This window comes from Capricornis sumatraensis, chromosome 2, assembly GCF_032405125.1.
Source record: "Capricornis sumatraensis isolate serow.1 chromosome 2, serow.2, whole genome shotgun sequence".
Classification (NCBI taxonomy): Eukaryota; Metazoa; Chordata; class Mammalia; order Artiodactyla; family Bovidae; genus Capricornis; species Capricornis sumatraensis.
The window spans coordinates 186,803,737-186,821,457 of NC_091070.1; the positions used below are offsets into that span (position 1 = coordinate 186,803,737).

Consider the following 17,721-nt stretch of genomic DNA (forward strand, 5'->3'; position numbering starts at 1 on the left):
CAAACACAAGAAAAGAAATGGTATTTTTAAGTAACGCATAGTTCAGTATTGCTGGATTTCTACGCATTTCAGTGCCAAGGGAGACAACCAAGGGGCATAGGTTAGAGCTCGGAAGGGCCGTGGTGAGAAACTTGGGATTAACCTTCAGGGCATTATCCATATTACGGGGAAACAGCAGAATAGTTTCTACCTCACAAGATGGTTGTGAGAATTAAATAAATTAGCAAACACAGTGTACTTAGATCTGTGTCTAGCACATGGCACAAATTCAACAGCTGTTAGCACATTTAGCTGTGAGTCAGGGTTTCTCAAAGTGTGGAGTCTAAGACAACATGTATCAGAATCAGAAAATCCCCAAGTGATTGTTAGGCACCTCATTTTTTTAGAACTATTGCTCTGGGTGATGAATCACTGAAGAGCAACAAGGGAGAGACATCTTCAGTATGTTGTGGAGGGCAGTAAGAGTGACACAGAGAATGGGAGAGAAGAGCTTTATACCTGTGTCGGTCAGAAGGCTCCAGCAACGGTCTTTGTGATAACCTGGGATGCTGAGATGAGTTACCATAATACTGACTGAGAGGACAGCGTGAATTCATGGAATATGTAAAACACAAAGTAAAAAGGATTTTGCAGTTGAATGGGTGTACAAGGAAGGAAAACCCCAGGGTTTAGGGCATTTTTCAAAGGAAGATAATCATGTACTTTCAGGTAAAATGTGGCTTCCATTTTTCAACCCTTCCTCCTTACACTTTACCCCATTAACTTTCTATAAAATGGTTGCGATTAGTGATTTTAAAAAGACAATTTCATGAGACACAGACTATTAGACAAAATAGTAAAGATGTATGTAAAAGGAGTAAATACATTGAGTGCCTCAAGGCCCACCACACCCAAATTAAGATCAATTTCTCCTTTTTACAGCCATGAAAAGTATGTCCTGTAAGCTTTTAAACTAGTTACAAAATAGGTAACAGAGAATGTCATTTCACTTGGCTAAACTGAAAGACTTTATAACCAAGAAGTGTGAATAAATTATAAAGCCCAGTACGGGGAGTATACCCAAAGCAGCAGGACAAAAGAAAATGTATTCTTTCAGAACACTCTTCATAGAGGTGAAGAAGCCGAAGTCTCTGTGAGTGACCCAAAACGACAGACAAGGCATCCATCTCTAAACACAGTCCTCTGGCAAACAGCATCTTACTTTCTTTTTTATTTTTAAATAAAGCAAATGATCAGAAATGTGGAAATGCTGTTCCTGAACTGCTTCAATATAAATGTCAAAGAAATCAAGAAAGAAAAGGGGATTTCACAACTGTAAGTCAACAAAAACTCAACTTTGAATCAACTCTGGTCTCAAATTCTCTTCCTCCAGCTGCTCATTTCAGAAACAGGATCACTGCTTTGAGTTCTAAGATCTTTATGAAAACGATTCAACCGTGCCTTTTTTTTTTTTTTTTGGTAACTTGGGCATATCCAACACTTTAATTTTATTGGTAAAATTCGAGTCCAAAGACTTTAAAATTTCAAATGTCACAGAGCCAAGAGGCAGAATTAAATTCACCTTTACACACATACCTTGAACTCTCTCCACCATGTAAATGATGCCAAATTTATCTTTCAGTCCTGAATTTTTTTGCTAAGTGGCAGTATAACATTTTGAAGAATTAGTTATTTTAAGATGTATTTCAAATCATAAAGCGTAACTTTTAAAACACTGTCAGAACAGGCATCTCTTCACCTAACTAACTCTTCTTGGTGACTTCTCTGTTAAGGATGGTTCTATTGTCCCAGAATAATGTGCAGCACTGAGGCAACACGGTTTACTAGCAGCTGTGCTCTCTCCTCTGTTATAACTTTTTTTTTTTAACTTCTATCTCCTACAACTTCCTCTCAACAGGTTAACATTACTTAAGATTGGCAGGGAACACATTAAGAGTCCAGGGATATCATGACAAACGTGCCTTCCATTACCATCTTTCACCCTATCATCAAAGAAGACCATTTATATTACTTGTAAGGGTTCTTCTCTGTGTCTTGAAAACTCATTTCTCCTGATTTCAACGTGTTGAAATTCATTAATCCTCTATGAAACAGTTAAAAAATGTATCCCAGGTACTTAATGGTGTAATAATCAATGGTGGAATATCAGTCTTCAAGATCAGGACCAAGACTAGGATATTTACTATCATCACGTTGATTCAATGTTGTACTAGAGATCCTAGTCAGTTTTTGTTCCTGGTGACAGAACAGAAAACAGGTCAGGCAAGGGCTCTGTCCCCAAAGTGCAAATAAGATGACTTCAGAGAATGTTAAGTGTTTACAGACACAACAAAAAGGGGTTAACAGGTTACGACGGGATATGAGTAGGGTACAGGTAGGTCACTCACTGTCACAGAGTGTCTCTGAAAGATGACACTAGACCCAATAAATAAATGGTAAGAAGTCAATCAGCCACTGAAAGAACTAGAAGAAGGATATTTCAAAGTAGAGAAGTTAAAAAGCTGTGATGCATTTATAAATAAAACCCCACACAAATGCTTATCTTCCTAAAGAAAGTCAGTGCAGCATGGGGGCACAGAGAAGCATGGCATGAGGGCAGTTTGTGGAAAGTTGGAGAGGTAAGCTAACACTAACAGTGAAGTGGCTGACAATCAGCAAAGTTCTCTGAGAATCATTCAAAGAAGTAAAGAAAAGCCTAGAGGCAAGAACCCAAGAAACTAAGGCAGAAGATAATTTCACAAAGGAACCATCAATTAACATAAGGATACTAAAAGTTTCCAGTTTGCCAAAGCCAGTAAGAGAAGGCCTTAGAGAAAAGAACTCCAGTGCAGTGGGCTGAGGTGTAAATAAAAGTTCAAAAAGTATAAAGGATGAGTATTTAAAAATGAAAGAAATAGGACTGAAGGAAAGTGGGGGGATACAGTGTGGTTCAGTAGACAGTGATGGCTTTCTATTTTTTCTCTTTAGGAGAGGGAAGATTCGAGCAAGTTTACATGTAGTGAGGAAGGAGCTAATGGAAAGGAAAAAATAGATACTAGAGGGGATAAACGATAGAGCAGTTTTAGACAACGTGGAAGGTGTGGATCTACAGCCAGAGCCAAAGATAAGCAGGAGGTCACTTTCCTGATGGGCAGAAGGGCTGGGACTCAAACAGGATACTGATTAAGGTTTGCAAAGAGAAACACGAGAGGAACTGTGTGGTTAATCTTAATAATAAAGCTGGGCTGGGTATGGAAACAGGAGGATTTGGCTATAGCAGCGTTTGGGAGGCAACAGTCTGCACATTAATTCCATTTTCTCCATAGTGTTTCAGCAGCCTGAGAGAGAACTGGAGAAGCAAACAACCAATTATACTCTGTCATCTATTATCATTCCTTATGTTTTAAATGATTTTTTTACATGGGGCTTCCCTGAAGGTCTAGTGGTTAAGACTCTGCACTCCCAACGCAGGGGGCGTGGGTTCAATCCCATCCCTGGTGGGGGAACAAAGACCCTGTATGCTGAATGGCATGGCTGAAAACAAATAAAATAAAAGTTTTACTGTTTTTAAGGAATTTTGCCTTCCATTACAAAAAATACGCAGATCTACCTACCACACCAATTAAAATGGAAGATTCTTTGATTATTCTTGATATCTTTCTTCCCCAGTGTCTTACACAAAGTAGGAACTTCACTATTAATACTGATTAAAAGAATGGATATAGTCACGAAATAGTTTAAATTTTTAAATAAAATTCATGAAAATCTTATACTTCATCATCAACCCTCATATAGGTCAATGACATCATGAAGACTAACTTTACTATATAAGTCACATGTTTAGAGCAACAATGCAACAGATTAGGAAACACCCTTTAATTAGTCATTTACTAAACCACACCAGCAGAAGTAACTGCCTTGTTTCATGACAACCTTAAATATGGCATTTAAACCCCATACTAAGTTTAAGCGAAAATATGGGTGAACAGTCAGCTAATTGCTTTTAACTCAGAAACTCCAGATGCTTGCATTTTACTTAGAGCAAAAACTATTTACCTCCAAAGTGTGAAGGTAGCTTTACATTATGGTTATTTACAAGAGAATTCACATACTGCCAGAAACATTCCCTGATTTCTTTCTTTTGAATTACATGCACTGAGAGATTGAGAAATTCATCAATTACTGCCTCTTAATCTAGTCTGTTTACATTCTATTCTACACAAACTCCCCGACACAAAACTAAACAACTGCTTTAGGGGTGAGCATCACTGACTGCACCTTGTGGACCATGGAGCGTCAAACCTGCCCAATATGGATTAGAAGCCACACCTAAATGTCAGCTCTCTCCGGTCGCTGAGCACTTCCAGAAGGTGAGCCACTTTTGTTGATCGCAATACTGAGGACAGATCCTGTCTGTCCAAACCCAACACAAATTAATAGGACTACCAAGTGCAGATAAAGTGCAAACGAAAATGCCAAGTATTTTTTCTTTAAAGAAAATGCTTGTCCATTGGAAGAGGAGGGGAACCAGTGAGAAAGAGAAAATACGAGCGCCCCACCCCAAACATTATCTTCTGATCCACGCAGGATATATATACGTGGAAACATCTCTTTTAAGAGGCTTCTACAAAAACGGATGTCCTGGGGTCCGGGAGAAGCACTGACCCATGAACTAAAACCACTTATTTGCCACCTGCGTCCAAATTAGTGCTAGGTGGTTGCAGTGGGAGGGAGGTTTCAGAGGGGGGTCTTCACTCCCAAGTAGCATAAAGGTCTCTATGAGGAGGCTGTTCTGCAGACGGAAGGCAAGAATGTCTGTGGTCCAGAAAGTCTAGGGCCTGGGCGCAGAGCAGCGGGGAGCAAATGGCCCAGCGGGGAGTAAACGGATGGGCGCTAGGCTCCCGCCACAGCTGTCAGGAGCATGATCAGGGCGGTAAGACAAGTGTCCTCCTTCCCGCTCCCCCACCCCACCCCCAGCTCCTTTTACCCTTCCCCCTCCCGCCCTCGAAGACAGAAACACACGTACGCACACTCACTCACCTACGCACACCTGCCCCGCGACCCGCAGGTGGCACTCTCGAGGTCAAGGGCGACTGGAGACGCGGAGGGCAATGCGAGGAGCGTCCGGGGCGCAGGTGACCCTCGCTCCTCCGCAGGCTAGCCTGCGAGAACCAGGCACCCCCCCCCCCCCGCCCCAGGAACTCGCCGCGGCCCCTCGGCCCCCTTCGCCCCCTCGCACTCACCCAGATGATGAGGCTGTCGCACAGCGGCAGCTCGGACTGCGGAAGCGGCTGCGTCTCTTCCATGGCCAGGACCGCCGTCGACTACACCGCTGACACCGACACCTCCCTCCTCCCCGCGCTCCCCCAGGAGCCGGCGTCGAAGACCTGCTCGCGCACCAGGAAAGCTCGGTAGCCAGGCCCAGTGCCCTCGCCGCTCACGCGCGAAGCCTCGCGCGGCCGACGTCGCCGGCGTAACGCCCTCCTCGCCGCTGCCCCCGCCCCGCTCCGCAGTTCGCCCCCACCCGCTCCTGGCCCGGACTGCGCCGCACGGCACCTGAGCCCCGCCCCCTCCCCTCCCCTCCCCTTTCCCCTCCCCGCTCTCCTCCCGCCCCTCCTTCCCACTCCGGCACACCTCTGCCTGCCGCACTGAGTGACCTGGGCGCGCACCAGTCACAAAGAAGATAGGTGCCTGAGAGGGACGGGTGGGGCGGGGAGGGGGCGGGAAGAGCGGGAATTGGTTGAGCAAGGGGGATTGCTGATTGGACGCACCCTCTTGGGCTTCGACCAATCAACGTGAGACAAGACTGAGCCTTCTAGTGAGAGCTGGAGCCGGTGGGAAGGGGTTTGTGACCTGGCAGGTGCAGTTAGGGCGGGGGGCAATGAGTGCGCGTGCGCGATGGGGCGTTAGTGTGGCCGAAGATCGCGTAGCCCTAAGGGCAGAAGTGGCCACGGGGGCCTAGGAATGTGTAGGAGAAACTCCAGGCATCTTCCCGCCTCCTTGCGAGTAGGGTAGCTCCTGGCTACACCTGTGGAGACCGACAGACTGCTTCCACAGCGTCTTTAGAGATAGATCCTACCAGTGAATAAAAACCATCCAGAGAGGGAAAGCTAATGTTCTAGGCGCTCATTAGAAATGGATATTTTAATTTGCAGATATGGGAAAGAAATTTTTTCCTATGGGGTAAAATACTATTCAGTTCAGTTCAGTCGCTCAGTCGTGTCCGACTCTTTGCGACCCCATGAATCTCAGCATCACCAACTCCCGGAGTGAATACTATAAAGCTGCTTAAATCAAATAAGCTCTCACAAGATCACAAAACCATGGACAATTTTATTTTAAATGAGGCAAAAAGGGAAAGCCATTTTCAGGTAGGAAAATGAAAAATGAAATGATCTTTTACTTTTCAAAAAAATATGAAAGATATCAATGTACAATGCTTGTTATGTTTCTAGAGCGGTTGAAAAACCTGTCTTTTCTCAAAATGTTCCTGGAGGAGGGGGAGGTGTAAAATTGGAAACTAAGGTACTGACTGATATATAGCTTAGGCTATTGAATTGGGCTAGAATATCCCATGGACGGAGGAGCCTGGTAGGCTGCAGTCCATGGGGTCGCTGAGAGTCGGATGCGACTGAGCGACTTCACTCTCACTTTTCATTTTCATGCCTTGGAGAAGGAAATGGCAACCCACTCCGGTGTTCTTGCCTCGAGAATCCCGGACACGACTGAGCGACTTCACTCTCACTTTTCACTTTCATGCCTTGGAGAAGGAAATGGCAAGCCACTCCAGTGTTCTTGCCTCGAGAATCTCACGGACGGCGGAGCCTGGTGGGCTGCCGGCGGAGCTTGGTGGGCTGCCGTCTATGGGGTCGCACAGAGTCGGATGCGACTGAAGCGACTGAGCAGCCCCAGCAGCAGAATATTATTACTCTCGCTTGATTTTCATCACTCATTCATAAACTCATCAGTTCATGCTCTGTGTAAAAATGCAGCTGGCTCATTTACATCATTGCATTTTTATGTTTCGACATGGAATGTTTAAAACTGATCACTGCAATTAAAAGCCCCCCAATTTAAATCAGTCTCATTCTAAAAATAGAGTACATGCATTTGCTGTTGAGTCCCTTAACATTATTCCAGGATGTTCTTACACTGTGTGGAGTTATTTTATACTTCTGTACACTGGCAACACTAGTTATTGTCGGTCTCCACAATATGAGTTAATGAAAAGTAAAAGATCTAGGAATTGAAGACCTGGTCTGGGTCTTGATTTTACTCTTCACTGGTAATGTTGACAGCTTTCTCCTGTGGAACCTAACCTCCACCTTCCTAAAATGATGAGAATGACACTAACCTCCCCTGGGTACCTCATAAGGGCAAAAATGATAATGGATGTGGAAGATTTTTATGAATGAAAAACTCTTTTGCAAATATGAGTTACTACAATCATCTATGCTTTGAAGTGTATAAGAACATGTCACTAAGAGCCACATTAGTGACTACTGGAAATACTTAAGAAGGGGCAACTGAGGGGCAATTGAGTTATCTTTCTGGGATCTATACAAGCAGAGAATAGATGCCCAGTTCTCTTCATGATACTAGATTCAATAGGAAAATATTAACATGTGAGAACATGATTGTGAATTTAAAGAAATATTTCAAATTTGAAAAGTTAGAAAAGTGTAAAACATGAATCTTTGAAATAAAAGAATACAAAATAATGTTGAAAAGAGTAAAGTGCATTTTCATATACAACTGGAACAAGCATTTTAGAAAATTTTTTCTGTTTTTAATTATAAGATTATCTTCCACTACATTGGGCCAGGAAAAAAAGATGTTAAGAGAAATGCCTAATACAATGTAGGCTGTTATTTTCCAACTGTTGGCATTCATTTCTAAAAGTCAGCACTCATTATTTGGAGAATTGAATAAAACCAACTTTTAAGCACTAGCAATGGAAGTATAAATTGATACACTCTTCTGAAAAGTTTTTGAGGATATCAAGAATCTTCAAAATGTTCAAGCCTTTAAGTCAATTTTACTTCCAGAATCTATTCTAAGAAAATAATCAGATGCCAACAAAGTTGTTGATTGCAGTGCTATTTATCAAAGCAGAAAATAGAAACAGCCATTAAATATCTGAAAGACGAATGATTAACTACATTATGATATATCCATACAATAAAATATATAGTAGCTCTTAAAATATTTTTAAAGAAGTTTAATTGCTCAGGAAAATGCTTACAAAATAATATTAAAATTAAAAAGTGATGATACAAATCTGTACATACAGTGTAGCTCTCTTGAGAGAGAGAGAGAGATGAATAGTAATATAATGATAATATCCAGGTTTTGGAATAATTGGTAAGTTTTACCTCTTTGTACTTGACAACAAACTAAAGAACTGAAAATAATTAAAATTTTGAATATGGCTAGATCTCAACTTTGGAAGAATATATTTAAGAATGCAAACAAACACACATACACACACCCCACCCCTAGGTGTTTGAACAGAGAGAGATTGAGAGTTGATTAAAATTATGCCTATGACCTAGCAATCCCACTCCTGGGCATATACTGGGAGAAAAGCATAAGCTGAAAAGCTTCATGCACCCTAATGTTCATTGCAGCACTGTTTATAATAGTCAGGACATGGAAGCAACCTAATGTCCATCAACAGAAGAATGGATAAAAAAGATGTGGTACATACATACAATGGAATATTACTCAGCCATAAAAAGCATGAAATAATGCTATTTTCAACAACATGGATGGACCTAGAGATTATCATACTGAGTGAAGTAAGTTAGATGCAGAAAGATAAACATCATTATATGTGGAATCTAAAAACAATAGGATACAAATGAACTTATTTATAAAGCAGAAGTAGAGTCACATGTAGAAAACAAATTTATGGTTACCAGGGAATAAGTGGGGGCAGTAAATTGGGAGATTGAGATTGACATATACACACTGCTGCTGCTGCTGCCAAGTCGCTTCAGTCGTGTCCGACTCTGTGCGACCCCATAGATGGCAACCCATCAGGCTCCACCGTCCCTGGGATTCTCGAGACAAGAACACCAGAGTGGGTTGCCATTTCCTTCTCCAATGCAGGAAAGTGAAAAGTGAAAGTGAAGTTGCTCAGTCGTGTCCGACTCTCAGCAATCCCATGGACTGTAGCCCACCAGGCTCCTCCGTCCATGGGGTTTTCCAGGCAAGAGTACTGGAGTGGGGTGCCATTGCCACACTACTATATGTAAAACAGATAACTAATAAGAACCTGCTGTAAAGCATAGGGAACTCTACTCAATACTTTGTAAAGGTTATATGGGAAAAGACTCTAAAAGAGTGGATATATGTATATGTGTAACTGATTCACTTGGCTGTGTCCTGAAACTAACAACACTATAAATCAACTATATGTCAATAAATTTTTTTTTAATTAAGTTCAAACTTTAGTGTTCTAGATACCTGATATGACTTATTGCCTGGATGATCTTGGGCAAGTCACTTAATTTCAGTAATCTCCAATTTCAATCTCTGTAAACTCAAATAATACTTATATATTACTGTGCATTTCTACATTGATTAGGGGTTTTTTGGTGATAAGTGAGTGAAATTTAACCTGGTAACTATTAAAATGTTATTGCAAAGGTACAAAATCTCATGGATTCAGAGAAAAAATCTAAAGAAATCCACATGGGAAAGGGCAGGTCTCAGAGCAGCTCATCAGATCTAGGTTGCAAAAATTATAACAAGTCTTTTCAGGAGAGTGCCACCCAGATGAATATGATAAAAATGGTTTCAAGTCTTTTTGAGTTATTCTATTCAAGATTCAAGTTGAAGAAAGAGCATCTAGTGGGTCTATCATGACATATTTGTCCAATCCTTTGCCAGAAGATAAAGTACCTAGAATGGCTGCCCTACCAGGACTGTAAACCCAAGGTGAAATCATGTAATGGTTGCCCCATGTGGATAGAGTAGGGGATATGGATGCCTGCAGACAAAAACAAAAACCAGCAATTCCCTCCATGTAAACTCATACGGTTGCTGTGAATACCAAATGCATATAAAATGCCTATCAGAACTCCTAGCTCATGATAGTTGCTAAATCTATTTTAGCACAACTATTATTTACACTGCATGTATGTCTTAAGGTGTGTGTGTGTGTTTGCAGTCATTATAAAAACAGTGAAAGAAGAAACATTAAAATTTTGGTAGAGGTTATTCACAGTGATTATTAATTTTTAAAATTTCCTCTCTTACCCAAATGAACTAATATTACTTTTTAAAAATAAAACCAAAAATTCTAAAAGAGAAAGATGAGATAGGGATTAGATTTTTAAGCTCTAAATTGGCCTCTAAGTGGATGGATATGTGATAAAAGGAGAAAAGCCCTAACTAGGTACCTTAAAAAGAACTGTAGATGGCTCTACTGATAGAGGTATCTGTGCCTTGCCCATACAAGTTATGGAGTGAAAAAACAGAGAAGTCTAAGATTTTCCCTGCTGATATGTAGATAACACTGAGTGGGTAAGGGTGGACACCAGATAGAAGAAAACCCTGGCCTGACAGGCACAGATCTAGACATTCAGAAAGAACAGCCATTCTAGCAGAGTGGCCATATCAGCAGCAAACAACCCAGTGGACCTCCCCAGCAAAGCATCCATTCCTGAAGCAAATTATTGGGCCCCTACACACAAGATCCGACATCCAATCAGCATCTAGATCTATAATCAGCTGAATACAACAGGAGACATTTCTAGATTGTGACAATTTGTAGAATCTGGGAGATACTTTGGAATAAGAGTGTCCACACCCTGGGAAAGGGGGTTTACAAGCCCTAGGTAGACTCCCAGGGAAAAGAAATGATGATGAAAATCTACATTTTAAAACAACATCTTGTTCTTAGGCCTGTGATCAGAGTTAGTGCAAGTGCCTAGCTCTATTAAATACTGTACTGGCTTTAAGAAAGCAAGACTGCAAGACCAACCCCAAACACTAACCACAACTGAGCTTTAGCTTTTTGATGAGACAACCTTGGACAGAATTGACTTGAGCACTTAGTGAGGGTCATCCCCACAGGTATTTTCAGACCTGGTGACTATTGAGAAAGAAACTGGAGAAAATGGATCAGGGATGAGGACTACTTCCCACTGGGTGTAAAAGGGAATACTTCACCTTGGCCACGAAAATAATGATCATTTGGAGGCTTACATGATACTGAAAATATTGCTTCTGGGGCTTTTCATAGACTTAAGAGATTTTATATCACTTAATAAAACTGCTTTTAAGTGCATTTTATTTCAGTATTTAAAATCAATATGATTACCAACCTGTTGAGCTACCCCAAAAGAGATTATTTTAAGATTTCAGTGATGAGGTTCATGTTCATGTTCAAATCAAGAGTGAAGGCGTCTCTGTCACTGATGAATATACAGATACAATACGAAAGATTTTAAATTTATATTATAAGAAAAAAATTGCACGAAGTGATTCTGAGATGCAGATTAGCATTCAGGAGGTTTGTTAAGAAGTGCTCTGGAAGGTCTTCCCTGGTAGTCCATTGGATAAGAATCTGCCTGCAGGGGACAGGGATTTGATCCCTAGTCCAGGAACCTTGGAGCAATTAAGCCCATACAGTCTAACTACTTAGTCTGTGTGTTCTAAAGCCTGCACTCTGCACCGAGAGAAGCCACCACAATGAGAAAACCATGCACCACAACTAGAAAATAGCCTCTGTTCTCCGCAACTGGAGAAAGTCCATGCACAGCAATAAAGAGCCCATGAGCTGCAATATTACCCAGTACAGGCGATAAGTAAATTAATTAATTTATTACTTTAAAAAAGAAGTGCTCTTGGGAATAACAGCCGTGGAAGGGAAGGAAAGGAAGCAGAAGTGAGTAGAGGGAGAAAGAAGGCTGAGATGGAGTCCAGTTGATAGTCCCAACCAACCCCTGTGGAGCTCTGAAGCCGGGATGATGCTTCTGAGTTTTCTGAGTTTGAATGAAAGGGGTTTAATCCGTATGCCTCCATAGTCCTTGGATGTGGGCTATCCTGGAAAGGTGGCATGGCAGCCCAGGCAGTTTACAATGGCTGATGGCTGGCTGTGAACAGCACTCCCCCAGGTTGGGATCTGGGCATCACATCACAGAATCCTCTGAACAGTAGTCAGGCCCGCAATCATGTAGATGGAGGCGGGGGTGCCATCACTCAGAATGGTAAAGCCTGGTTCAGAAAAGCCTGGACAAGTGGCCCCAACTGGAGCAATAGTATCATAACCACAAAGTTAAAATGGTCCCAGAGGAAGAACTCTGGCATCCTTCGTTCTTGCACTGAGAAGGCACAAAAATGGAAAGAGAGTATAGAAACAGTTATAATTTCATATAGAGACTTGGTGTCAAATAACTAAACAAATACTGCCTTGGAGAATTTAAAACTGGAGTGCCTGGGGAAATAAAAGTTACGAAAGATAAATCACAATGTAGGATGATACTATCAATTGTATTTTAAACTGATGAGAACGAATGATCAATTTGTCACTTATTGAGTGAGAATGAATATCACCATTTATTTACTAAGCATATTTAAATACACTCCAAAGCTAAGTCAAATAAAGCTGAACCTGATTATTTTATCTTGCCCTAAGGTGGCACAGTGGTAAAGAATCTGTTTTTAATGCAGGAGACTTGGGTTCAGTCCCTGGACTGGGAAGATCCCCTGGAGGAGGAAATGACAACCCACTCCAGTATTCTTGCCTGGAGAATTCCATGGACAGAAAAGCCTGGCAGGCTACAGTCCATAGATCCACAAAGACTCAGACATGATTGAGCGACTGACACACACACGGAACAAAGATGAGAAAAAAATTTAATAGCAATGTATATATTTCAAAAACTACATTTCAAAAACCTGAAAGGAACAGGTAACAAAAATAAATATTTAGTAAAATGTATTGATAATAATGTAACCAACCTAAAGCATCACTTTAAACATACAAGTCTGCTTTCCGGCTCAGGTTCCCTAAGTGAGTTACAAGATATGTCATCATTTTACACTCTGTTAGAAGAGCTGATCCCCACTCCTCATACTGTTGGTGACCTGTTTCTTCTATACAAAAATCCTTCTAATCCATGTAAGCAGATTTTTAAAATAAAATCTAAACAGACACACAGTGGCTAATCACTTAATCCACAGATGTTTGTCTCTAAAAAGCAAGCAAAATCTGACTTTACAGTATAACTATCCAAGGTACCTCTTATTGTCTTCAAGGGTATTGAAGATTAATATTTTAAAAATAAGTTCTGTAGTTTACACCATATAAATGGAAAGTGAATAAAATCACATTCACGAGACAAGGTTCACAGAAATAATAAAAGTATGGTTTCTAAGGATGACAGGGATCACTGTGTTAGAAATACTGCTTATATTTTTTTATAGCTTGAAAAACCTATATTTGAAACCATTATGCCTAAACATGGTACTCTGAAACCTCCACATGTATATCAATTGAAAATAAGGAAAGTGATTTTTGCCTGAGGAGATATACCTGTTCATTCTCCACGTGTTAAATACTGTGACTTAAAATACCAAAATGCTAGAAGGAAGAAATTTATCTGGAAATAAAGGACAAAAGAAGAGGGTGGGTTATCTAATCAAGAGCCATAACAAGTCAGGCTGTAAAAATAAAGACAGAAAGGCCGGGAAAGACGTGTGATGGCTTTGTTAATATGAGCAACTATAGGAAATACCTAGAAGTCCAATTAAGGTTAATAAAATTTTTGAAATGATTTAACCAAATAAATAAATACTCTGTAATGTGACTTGGAAATATTTTCCAGATAGCCTAAAAATAAAACAAAACAAACATAAATTTAAAAACTGATCAGGGCTTATTCTTATACAGTAAAGAGAGAAGCTACACATTTCATTAAAGTACGGGGCTTCATGCTTGAATAGTGTTTAGTATGAACATGATTGGTAACCAAGAAGAGATCTAGTTCTGAGGCTATAAAGACCTACAATAGCAACAATAGTAATAGCAGCTAAAATTTATGGCATAGTTATTAGGTGCTAAGCACTATTCAAAGTGCTTCATCTTTGCCAAGTCATTTATTAATATTTTTAACAAACTGACAAGGTAGGTAACACTTTTAGTCTTTTGCAGATGAAGAAACTGATCATGAATAAGCTGCATACGTCAGAAAGTCTCTTTCCAAATGTGAAGAGGAGACTTCTACTAGGGGATATCAACACTGTTTTTTAAGCTTTATTATAGTGTAATTGATATACAAACATTTATACACATTTAACATATGCATATTGATCAGTTTAAATATCTGCATATACCCATCATGCCATCAGCGCAATCAAGGTTCTAAACCTAGCCACCATCTCCAAAAATTTCCTTGTGTTCTTTGATGTTTGTGTGTGGTTTGTGGTTAGAACTGATTTTTTTTTAAGATAACCATTCCAGAGTAAAATATAGCACATACAGTTCTTCAGTCATTATTGTTTTTGTATTGTCCCTTCCTTCTGAAATATGTCTTCAGGCAGTCAAGATTCTTTTTGTTAAACACTGTGAAGCACGTGAAGCCATCATATCCAGGTGAGTGAAATTAATTGTTGCTTTTAGAGAGTCTGCTGACTGAAGGCTAGTGACTATACACGTGACTGAGAGACCTTGAATGGATCAAGCTTTTGACATTTTTTATCTGAAGATGAGTCTGACTTATTATTTAAAATATGATTTTTCTTATAAACATTGCATGATTTTTCTCAGCAATAATTAAGTAGGCTATTTGGTCTGAATAACTGGTCTACTATTGGGGGTGTATTTTTTATGTTCAAATTGTTTTTATTGATTATAGTCACCATGTTCATTCTCTCTGTATGTATATTTCAATAGCAATCAAAATAATTACCCTTTCTCCTTAAATCATCAAATAATAAGAATGATTATTCTTATTAGGTTGACTGGGAAGCCTTTCAACCTACAATCGTTACATAACCTGGCTGGCTTCCCTGGTAGCTCAGATGATAAAGAATCTGCCTGCAATGTGGGAGACCCAGGTTTAATCTCTGGGTGGGGAAGACCCCCTGGAGAAGGAAATGGCAACCCACTTCAGTATTGTTGCCTGGAAAATCCCATGGACAGAGGAGCCTGGCAGGCTATAGTCCATTGGGTGGCAAAGAGTCAGACACTGAGCAACTAACACACACACTTATATAACCACCTATAACCATCACATTTGGGAAATTTAACATTAATACAGTATTACTATTCAATCATGTGTGCTCGATTGCTCTCTGCAACCCCATTGACAGTAACCCACCAGGTTCCTCTGTCCATGTAACTTTCCAGGCAAGAATACTGGTGTGGGTTGCCATTTCCTCCTCCAGGGGATCTTCCCCATCCAGGGATAGAACCCACAGATCCTGAGGCTCCTGCATTGGTAGGTGGATTCTGCCACCCGGGAAGCCATTCAACCAACAATCCCTCTTTAAATGTACCTGCTGCTGCTGCTGCTGCTGCTAAGTCGCTTCAGTTGTGTCCGACTCTGTGCGACCCCATAGATGGCAGCCTACCAGGCTCCCCCATCCCTGGGATTCTCCAGGAAAGAACACTGGAGTGAGTTGCCATTTCCTTCCCCAATGCATGAAAGTGAAAAGTGAAAGTGAAGTTGCTCAGTCGTCCTTAATTATTTTTCTTCCTCTGGAATCCTCATTGACCCCAGGGACTGTAGCCCACGAGGCTCCTCTGTCCATGGGATTTCCTAGACAAGAATACAGGAGTGGGTTGCCATTTCCTCCTCCAAGAGATCTTCCCCACCCAGGAACTGAATCCACGTCTCCTGCGTCTCCAAGTTGCTTTAGTCTTCTTTAATCTAGGTCAGCACCCTAGCCTGTGTGCATGTGTATCTGTGTGATTTCACGACAACAACATTTTTGAACGGCCCAGTCTAGTAACATTTGTCAGGTTGTCTCTTCATGACAAGAGTTGGTTTAACCATTTTTAGCAGAGATTATATATGAACTCAGTGAGTGTGTTGCATCGGCAGAAATGTGACATTGGATCATCTGATTATGGGAGAAGTTAAATTTTATAATTTAGGTAGTATCCACCAGATTTCTCCATTGTAAAGATTTTTTTTTCCATTGTAATTACTTAGTAACTTAACACTGTGTGAATATATGGTTCCCCAAAAGTTTGTCACCCAGTGCTTTTAGCATCTATTATTAGTTATTGCCTGAACTGATTACTGTCATGGTGGTCACAAAATGGTGCTTTTCCATTTCCATCATTCTTTTTACATCTGTTAGCTGACACTGTTTTGTTAAAAATGACCCTTCCTCTTATTTCCATATCCACTTTTAACTTTTTAAAGTATAAATATGGACTCATAAATGTGTTTTCATTCAATATGACACAATTAATTCTCATCACTATTTTTCAGTCATCAAACTTTCCCAAGTTCAGCCAGTAGGAGCCCCTTCAAGTTGGCTTCTGTGTCCTTTCTGCATACCTCTTCTGTTTTCATGCACTTCTCTACACAAGAAGTTCCAAGTTCCCTTTGTACTTTCCTGCCCCTATCTTGACATCAGTCATTTCTCACAGAAACCCTGGCTCCATTTTATGGGGAATGGTATTTAGTAGGGCTGAATTTCTGTGACCAAAGTGGGTTACATTTCTTATTTATAATTTTGTTTTTCTGACATTCGATTTTTCTGTGTTGAAATAATACATCCCTGTAAAAACTAAAATATGGAGCATAATAGTCATTTACATGTCAGGGTGAAAGTATTTATCAGCTTGTATATTTTATGAGATTGGAAACAGAGAGAATGAGGACACCAGACAATGTGAAGGGAGGAGGTTGTGGGCGGTGGAGAGGTGAAACAGGTTCACGGATAGAAGGAAAGCTAATATCAATTACTTCTATTCTGGGAACCTTTGTGGAAACTATTTAAATTAATCCTTACAACAATCCTTATTTTTACAAAAGAGGAAGTCACTTCCTCAAAGTTGTAATATGTATACCAGATAGTCTAGAACTAAAAACCCTTTTTGCTTGGCCGGAAAAGCCTCGTCTGTGCCTTCTATTACCCTAAGTTGTTCCCCAAGGCAAGCAAGGAGGTTGATGAGCTAAAAAGACAAGTTTCGCCTACTTCAGGCTTGAAGCAGAGTGATTTATGGTCCAGCTGCTTACCCTGTTTCACTTGAAGTGGTTTGTTGTGACTTGCATGCATAGCCACCCTCACAAATACTGTCCTTCAGTTGAGAATAAGGTTCAGATGTTTTTCCGGTGCTCAGGAAGTCTGTGGGCAACAATTCGATTTCATTTGCTTTCATTGTTGATTCAAAAAGAACAGATAGGTATCTCAAATTGAATGTTTCTCAGTTGGATTATTTATTACAAGTCCTGACTGTTGCCAGAAGTTTGTCTAGTGGTGGGAAAGCTTGTTGAAGGCTTGTAAGAGAGAACTGAGGCAAGTTACCTGAAAAACAAGGTTGGGAACAAAGCCCACAAGAACATGCTTGTCTCCCCTTCTTATTAATACATTGGTCAACTCCCGAATTCTCTTGGTTCTCAGTTTTCTCACTGTAAATGGGGATAATAGCTTCCTTGCCTGAAGAAAGAGGCAGAATACCTAGGACATCAATAACCATGCAGTAAGTATCTTCTATTCAGTTCAGCTCAGTTCAGTCGCTCAGTTGTGTCCGGCCCTTTGACACCCCAC

At 40.6% G+C, this 17,721-nt stretch overlaps 1 protein-coding gene across 1 annotated transcript in view; it reads right to left on the minus strand.

Annotated features, from left to right (window-relative positions):
* Positions 1–5,290, minus strand: part of HOOK1 (hook microtubule tethering protein 1) — a 66,996-nt gene extending 61,706 nt beyond the window's left edge. The window contains exon 1 of the mRNA XM_068963895.1: positions 5,223–5,290. Within this exon, the coding sequence (XP_068819996.1) occupies positions 5,223–5,285 (63 nt within the window). The 5' untranslated portion in view covers positions 5,286–5,290. The remainder of the gene's footprint in view (positions 1–5,222) is intronic.
* Between the last annotated feature and the right edge of the window lie 12,431 nt (positions 5,291–17,721).